Source organism: Salvelinus sp. IW2-2015, unplaced genomic scaffold (genome assembly GCF_002910315.2).
Source record: "Salvelinus sp. IW2-2015 unplaced genomic scaffold, ASM291031v2 Un_scaffold3749, whole genome shotgun sequence".
Taxonomy (NCBI): domain Eukaryota; kingdom Metazoa; phylum Chordata; class Actinopteri; order Salmoniformes; family Salmonidae; genus Salvelinus; species Salvelinus sp. IW2-2015.
Window position 1 is genome coordinate 45,657 of NW_019945025.1, and position 9,104 is coordinate 54,760.

Sequence of the window (9,104 nt, forward strand, 5' to 3'; positions counted from 1 at the left end):
TCTAAACAGATTTCAACATTCATTCATGTCTCTCATTTGTCTGCGATTCATGATATGTATATGTTTTGTATATATTGAATTATCTGGCTCGAAGGACCAATACCTTAAAGGGTCATTCAGCAGTTAAAACAATAGAAAAGTGTCCTCCCCGCCCCTGTTTCGTTTTTTTTTATAATGGTGCTGGAAATTGTAACCACTTTCAACTTCTAGACAGACTAGGATGAGTGCAAGGACTTACCAGCCATATGACACAATATTATAGTTGTAACCATGTGCTCTATATAGTGTTTGTTTAAATTTAATTAGTTTACAAACATTGGAGTAAAACAAGCTTATATTTTGGCTTCTGGTGGGACAACAACTCATGAGGTATTTTTAAGTAATATTCTTCAAGAATCAACGGGTACATATCAAGTCCAAAAATGGCTGTATTAACTGCGATTGCCCCTTTAAAGGTGCAGGGCCTTTTCAAGTGTCTCAGATTATCTGTCATTTAAATGGCCATATCACTCTCCCTCTTTATCCTGTTGCTGTATTGTCACTTTCATCCAGGACACCTGTCCATCCTCCCGTTCCTCTCATCCCCTTTTACCTTTCATCTTGTCTCTCCGTAGCTCTCCTTTTTCTGCATTTTCGTATCTTTCTGCTGTCTTTTTTCTTTCACAAGTAGGACACTGAAATTAGATGAGGTTACTCAAGATGTTGGAGAGGCAGGTTTGTAGCCAGGACAGACGGAGAGGGAGGTGACGAATGACACACTGATAAAAAGTGAACCAGTAGGATATTGTATACAGAATTTGAAAGACTCCAAATTCTCCTCCTGAGACTCTCTCTCTGTCTCTCTTTCTTCAAAGGCTCTGACCGCAACAAGGGAGATATTTAAAGAAACCAGTCATCCACAAAACCCTCTTTGAGATTTTGGTAAAGCATATCTCTGTATCTTATTTGTATAATTCAATATCTCTGCTATGATCCTATGTCAATGGGTAAATAATATTAGCTAGTGCTATAAAAACAACTGGTAGAACAACACATTGATAGAACACATTGATAGAACATTGATAGACACATTGAAACAGACACATGTAACTACTTGACAATTACCTTACCTAGCAACTGGCTCTTTTTTCAAGAGATGGGGAGAGTTGAGGATTTATACTGTATATTCTCACTGTCTTAGTGGATTGGATGGGGAAATGAATCAACATACAATACCAAAATGGAAAGTACAGCCTGAGCCGAACATCTACAACAGAGAGAAAGAGAGAGAGAAGGAGAAACTACTAAACAAACACAACACGAAGAATATTCTATCCAAATGGAGATGTATGGTAAACCACTCTCCAATCTTTTTGGCTCTATAACAAGAATAAAAGCAAAACATATACATGTCAAATACAAATCCTAGAATCTAACTATTACACAGACTACCAGAACCACTGGATTCTCCATTACCTTGAATGAGTTACAGGACAAAAAAAACAAAACCCTCCAACCAAAAAGCCTGTGTGTTGATGGATCTCCTTAATGAACATGATAAATTCCACAACAAATCCAACTTGCTATACTAAAAATCTCTTAACATCTCCTTAGCATCCTGCATCTTCCCCACATATTTGGAACCAAGGACTGACTCACCCCAACCACAAAAGTGGAACAAACTTTCGACCCCAATAAACTACCGCTGGAATATGCCCGTTCAACAGTAACCTTGGGAGAAAAAATCCTCTGCCATTATTCATTAAAGCAGACTCGTACATTTCCTCAATGAAAACAATGTACTGAGCAAAATGTATCAAATTGCTTTTACCAACATTACCATACGAAGACAACTATTTCACCCTTGACAAACCACACAAACCAAAAAAAGCAAAGTCTTCTTCATGCTTTGTTTTCAAAAAAGCTCTTCGACATCAATTTGGCACGAGGCTGCTATACAAATTGAGTGGAAAGTGGTGTTGGGGAAAAACATACGACATATAAAATCCATGTACACAAACAACACAGATGCGCGGTTAAAATTGGCAAAAAACACACACCATTTCTTCACACAGGGTCGTGGTGAGACAGGATGCAAGACTTACGCCCCACCCCTCTTCAACATATATATCACACGAATTGGCGCGGGCACAGAACAGTCTGCAGCACCCGGTCTCACCCTACTAGAATCCGAAGTCAAAGTCTACTGTTGTGCTGATTGATCTGGTGCTTCTGTCACCAACCAAGAGGCCTACAGCAGTACCATAGATCTTCTGCACAGATTCTGTCAACCTGGGCCCTGACAGTAAATCTCAGTAAGATCAAAATAAATGTGTTTCCCAAAAAAGGTCCAGTCACCAGGACCACAAATTCCATCTAACACCATTGCCTGAGCACACAAAAAAACATACATAACCTCGCGCCTAAACATCGACACCACAGGTAACTTCCACAAGCTGTGAACGCATCTGAGAGACAAGGCAAAGAGGGGCCTTCTATGCCATCTCAAAAGGAACATAAATATCTCTCCGGGGGAGAGAGGATGGAATGCAGATTAAGAAGTAGAGATTTTTGTGTCTGCATTGTGACCAAATTTCCTGATCCATCCATGTATGCAAATTATTTCACAGCTATTCTTTCCAATAATAAGTTATTTATTTGAAGACATGTTGGTGGCATAAGTCAATGGTGCAGCCTGTCAATGATGTTAGAGGCCGGTATAATGATGATTTAAGTGGTTTCAACGCTCCCAGATTGGTCTACACAATGCGTCTTTTAATCGTGTAAACCTGTCTAAAAATGCGGGYTCAATCAGAATGTGGACAAGATCAGGAAAAAGGACCCATGTTAGAACCAGGTATAAACAGGGCTYGAGAGAAACAACGGAGGATGACAAGCAGAGATGGGGAAGAGGAGAGGAGAGAAAGGAGAGAAGGAACGGTTGCTGTAGAAACGCTTGGCAAAGTTTTAATGAGGGCACAAAGTTCGATCCTTATGCCCACAACACATCCACACTCACACAATATATATACCAGCTGGCTTTAGTATTACCCTTTGTGACTACAGCTAACGGGGYAAAAAGAATGATATCCCAAACGAATAACAGGATAGGGAGTCACCCTTTAAAGTCAGATATCAAAACATAACAGTGTGSCATACAACATCCTCTCCAATAGTAGCATTTTGTGCTATTGTGTACTGATAATGTGGTACTCTAAAATCAATTGTGTGGCSATTGGTTTTGYATCCAATGGTGATCACGCTWCCATGCAAATGACGGAATTATTTTCATGGCCATGCAGCCACAGTTGGCTAGTTCTGAATGAGATGATCAGACAGTTGAGACTTGATGAGTTTGTTTAATGAATAAATATCAGCTCTCTCATGGATTGATACACATAACAACTACAGATGCATCATCTTTGTTTAAATGAAGCAGAGATAGAGAATACATACATTTTACATCAACTTTCTACAATAGATATCAGATTTTGATACATTATAATTATTTGCAGACTCTATTTAGTTAATTTCTCGCTCTTTCACCTTTGACCTCTCACTGAACTTAGAACCCTAACACTAACTTTCCTACTATCACACTCCTCCGTAGTCCACAATCCCTCCCGCTATCTCTCACTCGCACTCTCCAGCATCTAACTTGTCCATTGTTGTATACTCTCACCTTCCTCCTCCTCACCACCCTAGTCCCCTCACAGGGACCGCCCTTCTTCAAGGTGTACCTCGTCAGTCTCGCTGCGCCCCTCTCATGCCGCGAGGTGCGAGAGCCCTGCTACCGCCACCCCTCCTCCTCCCCTCGTCCCGGTAGCCGTGGCGACGGAGGAATGGTTCCAGGGTTGCTAGGCGATGGGTGAGTTCCGTGATACGCCTGTGCACAGAGTGACTTCCCTGAAGAGATCGTTGAGCGACTCGGACAGAGGGCACCCTGCAGGACACAAAGAGTAACTTAGCAACAGGCACTTCAAACTGGTAATCAATCACACTTTAAGAACCTGGACAGTAACTTCCAAAATTATTCATCTGCACTGGTCAATATTTTGTAGAGTCAAAACAGGAACTTAGCAACACAAATCTACAATGTCATTCACACATTGTTGGACAGATTAAATAACTTTATAGGCCTACAACTTCATTATATAGACATACAGTGCCTTCAGAAAGTATTCACCCCTGTCACTTTCTCCACATTTTGTTGTGTTATTTTAAATGAATGAAATTAGTTTTTTGGGGGGGTCACAAGCCTACACATATCACATAATGTCAAAGTAATTATGTTTTTAGACATTTTACAACTGAATTACAAATGAGAAGCTGAAATGTCTTGAGTCAATAAGTATTCAACCCCTTTGTTATGATAAGCCTAAATAAGTAAGGAGTAGAGATTTTTCTTAACAAGTCACATCATGAGTTGCATGGATCACTCTGTGAGTAATAATCGTGTTTAGCATGATTTTTTAATGACTACCTCCTCTCTGTACCCCAGTGAATTTCAAGCACAGATTCAACCACAAAGACAGGGAGTTTTTACAATGCCTCGCAAAGAAGGGCACCTATTGGTAGATGGGTAAAATAAAAAAAGCAGACATTGAATATCTTTGAGCATGTGAAGTTATTAATTACACTTGGTGTGTGTATCAATACAAACCTAGTCACTACAAAGATAATACTGCAAAAATGTGGCAAAGCAATTAACTTTTGTCCTGAATAAAAAGTGTTGTGTTTGGAGCAAATCCAATACAACACATTACTGAGTATCACTCTCCATATTTTGAAGCATAGTGGTGGCTGTACCGTGTTATGGGTATGCTTGTAATCATTAAGGAGTTTTTCAGGATAAAAAATAACCAGAATGGGCTAAGCACAGGAAAAACTAGAGGAAAACCTGGTTCAGTCTGCTTTCAACAGACACTGGGAGACAGTCACCTTTCAGCAGGACAATAACGGAAAACAAGGTAAAATATACACTGAGTTGCTTACCAGGAAGAGAGTGAATGTTCCTGAGTGGCTTAGTTACAGTTTTGACTTAAATTGTCTTGAGAATCTATGGCAGGACTTGAAAACGGTTGTCTAGCAATGATCAACAACCAATTTGACAGCTTGAAGAATTTTAAATGGGCAAATATTGTACAACCAGGTGTGGAAAGCTCTTAGAGGACTTACCCAGAAAGACAGCTGTAATCGCTGCTAAAGGTGTTCTAACATGTATTGACTCAGGGTGTGTGAATAATTATGCAAATAGGATTTCTGTATTTCATTTTCAGTACATTTGCAAAAAATTCTAAAAACATGTTTTACTTTGTCATTATGGAGTAATGTCTGCAGATGGGGTAAGAAACAAATATATACTTAATCTGTTTTGAATTCAGGCTGTAACACAACACAATTTGGAATAAGTCAAGGGGTATGAATACTTTCTGAAAGTACTGTAAAATGGATTTGTACACTCTCTGTTGACCTATACCACAGTAAAGATGTCCCTCTGGTACTCCTACCTGGAGTAGTCAGGGAGCAGGGTGCTGGGCTGAGAGTGGAGTAGGGTCTTGATCTCGTTGAAGATGCGTTTTCCCCAGACGTCCAGGACTCTGGTCACACTGCGGACAGTGGTCACGTTCACACTCTCAGCTGCAACACACAACCCCAGAGGAAAGGAAGAAGAGACGTTGTTATGAAAGACCTGTCTGTTTCACTTCTGCTTTTTCTCTCCTTGACGTCAACTGAGTAGGCTGGCTGGATGTTCTTATTTATTAGCTTACCTCCCTCCCGGTAGTTCCAGTACCCATAATCCAGTTCGTTCTCCTCGCTAGCGGACTGGGCCATGGTCGCCATGGCAGCCAGAAGCAGCAGCAGCATCACAGTTTGAGGGGCCATGATGAGAAGACACAGCCCTTTATGAAGAAGAAAAGGAAAACACAACAAGAATGATTGAAAAAAATCTGCCAATTAGCCAAAATCAGTTCACTGTGACATTACAACAATTTGATTATGTTCAGAAGAAATAGGGAAAGTCAGAGACAGAGAGAAGAATCAGAAAGAGGGAGAGAGAGAGAGAGAGAGGGTGTGTGAGAGAGAGGGTGTGTGAGAGAGAGAGAGAGAGAGAGAGAGAGAGAGAGTGAAGAAAAAGTCGTTTTTTCCACACAAGGCTGCCAACAGTCTCTCCGTGGCCCAGTTAAGAGTTGAAAACAGATCCACGTGCATGTTCACATGTTGGTTTGGTATAGGTCATCTTAATATTACCTATCGCTCTTTGAAAGTCTCTCAAAGTATGTACAAGTATGTTTTCAATACTATGACTGAAAACAGGTAACATAGCCATTCATTTGTGGTAAGGACAGGAGTCAGACAGTCTTATGACCTGTTGGACTGAACAAACTCAATTAGTTTATTTCAAAGCCTGAAGAAAATCTATTTTGTGTGAGGGATAGTGGGGCCTGTGTCTCCAGGACAGTGGTGTGATAGAAGAAGAATGACCATGTGTCAAACCAACCAGCAAACAGTTTGAAGACCTTGATTGTATTGTATTGGTTCCAGAAACAAGGCAATATAAAGAGCAGGAAGGGGATAATAGCCAGAACGGAGACCATGAGAAGGATTGGTAATCACTTGGAATGTTTTGGATATCTTAGMTGATGACTCATGAAAGAAGTCTTGTAAATGCTTTCATAAGAGGGTATCGTGTTGCAGTTGGAACCAGACCAGAGGGAGAATGGAATATACAAATTAACACCTATCCTCACAAGAAACAAGTTTTAAAAGACATATCATGGCACGAAAAATTGCCAAAGACTCCGGTCACCCGAGACATTGACTGTTCTCCATGCTCCCGTTCTGCTACCAGTCACTTTTCAGCCTTGTTTACATGTATATCATACTACCAGCCACTTTTTATGTATGAACCCACCTCAACCACTCCAGTACCCCTGCACATTGAATAAGGTACTGGTACTGACCTGTATATACTACCACTCCAGTGTCCGCTGCACATTGAATAAGGTATGGTACTGACCTGTATATAATACCACTCCAGTACCCCTGACATTGAATAAGTACTGGTACTGACCTGTATTATACTACCACTCCAGTGTCCCTGCACATTGAATAAGGTACTGGTACTGACCTGTATATACACCACTCCAGTACCCCTGCACATTGAATAAGGTAACTGACCTGTATTACTACCACTCCAGTGTCCCTGCACATTGAATAAGAACTGGTACTGAGTATATAATCCACTCAGTACCCTGCACATTGAATAAGGTACTGGTACTGACCTGTATATACTAACCACTCCAGTGTCCCTGCACATTGAATAAAGGTACTGGTACTGACCTGTATATACTACCACTCCAGTACCCCTGCACATTGAATAAGGTACTGACTGCCTGTATATACTACACTCCAGTACCCTGCACATTGAATAAGATATGGTACTGACCTGTAATATCTACCACTCAGTACCCTGCACATTGAATAAGATACTGGTCTGACCTGTAATATACTACACTCCATACCCTGCACATTGAATAAGGTACTGGTACTGACTGTATATACACACTCCAGTCCCTGCACATTGAATAGGTACTGTACTGACCTGTATATACTACCACTCCAGTGTCCCTGCACATTGAATAAGGTACTGACCTGTATATTACTACCACTCCAGTCCCCTGCACATTGAATAAGGTACTGGGTACTGACCTGTATATACTACCACTCCAGTGTCCCTGCACATTGAGCACATTGAATAAGGTACTGGTACTGACCTGTATATACTACCACTCCAGTACCCCTGCACATTGAATAAGGTACTGGTACTGACCTGTATATACTTGCACTCTCATTTCTTTAACTGTCATCGTAGTTCTTGTGCGGTTTTTATTCTTAATTGTATTTTTTATTCTATTTTCTATTATTATCTACAGTATATTATTATCACTGCAATGTTGGGAAAGGGCTCTCAAGGTAAGAATTTCACCGTACTGTTTTACACCGGTGGTGTCCTGTGCAGGTGGCGAATAAACATTGAAACGTGAAACTTGAATATGGTGGAGCTGTTTCAATAAACATATCAAGAACCAAACAGACAAATGAGACACATGCAGGAAGATAAGGTTCTGTATGTATCCCAGTTAAATTGTCAACGGTAAAACAACAGTGCCACAAACAACTGAAACAAGGTCAACAAACCAATTCATTTGCTGGATGAGAAGTACATTGCGTGTTTTAAATGAGTGAATGAAACAATACTTACACCTTCAGGGAATTAGGTTTAATTTAGCAGGTCCAAATTGTCACTCAATAGAACTTGGTGCCTTCACTTTATTTGAAGTATTATATCTCCCCCTTTTCTCTCCTCCACTCTTCCAATGCCCTGGTCTCCTCTTCTTCTTTCCTCTCTTCTCCTCTCTGTCCCTGCAGTAGTAATGTGATTAGCAGTAGAATGTGGCTGGGCAGTGCGGACCCACTTAAGAACTCTTTATTTGTGAACTGTGAGATGACTGAGGAGCGTACACATCTCACTCTCTCTTCTCTCTCTCCCTCTTTCTCTCTCTCTCTCTCCCCCTCTCTTTCTGGGTTCCAGCTGTTTCCAGACGTACGTGTTCTCTTCATATTCACTTTTCTTTTTAGTCTTCCTGTCATTCCCCCCTTCCCCGCCCCTCTGTTTCCCCATCTCTCTGATGCAGATGGAGGTAAAGAATGATTGTTATTCTATGAGCTATAACATTATTTCAAGAACCCAAAAGTATAACAGCAAATTCTCCACATTTCTCAAATGATGACGCATTTCATCCAGCTCTGGTTATCGTCCAAGTTCAGTCCAATACATCAACTGACCAAATCCAGGTGAATACCTTCCATACTGTTGACAGTGGATTTGCCCTGCRAGGTAAAAGAATGCAAGAAAGTGATTTAAGGTCAGAGGGGAGTTAGAGATAGATAAGGAGAGGGGGAATGGTACGAAATAGAGTGAACATCATTTTTATTCACTGGTATCCAGATGTTATTTCTGTTCTCTCTCTCTCTCGGAGTCTGTTTTTGTGCAGTGGCTGCTGTGAGGTCAGAGTTGGCTTCTAGCTCTGCCAATGAAAGGGGGATGACAGGGGAAAGAG

The 9,104-nt window shown here is 40.9% G+C and overlaps 1 protein-coding gene across 1 annotated transcript; it reads right to left on the minus strand.

The window, feature by feature from the left end:
* Positions 1 to 3,640: 3,640 nt before the first annotated feature.
* LOC139026021 (uncharacterized) lies at positions 3,641 to 8,484 on the minus strand. Its single transcript, XM_070441319.1, is given in 6 exon segments — positions 3,641 to 3,875; positions 3,878 to 3,922; positions 5,344 to 5,348; positions 5,490 to 5,619; positions 5,751 to 5,882; positions 8,246 to 8,484. Coding segments are annotated over 5 exon segments (447 nt in total). The 5' UTR covers positions 5,866 to 5,882; positions 8,246 to 8,484; the 3' UTR covers positions 3,641 to 3,723.
* Positions 8,485 to 9,104: the final 620 nt, after the last annotated feature.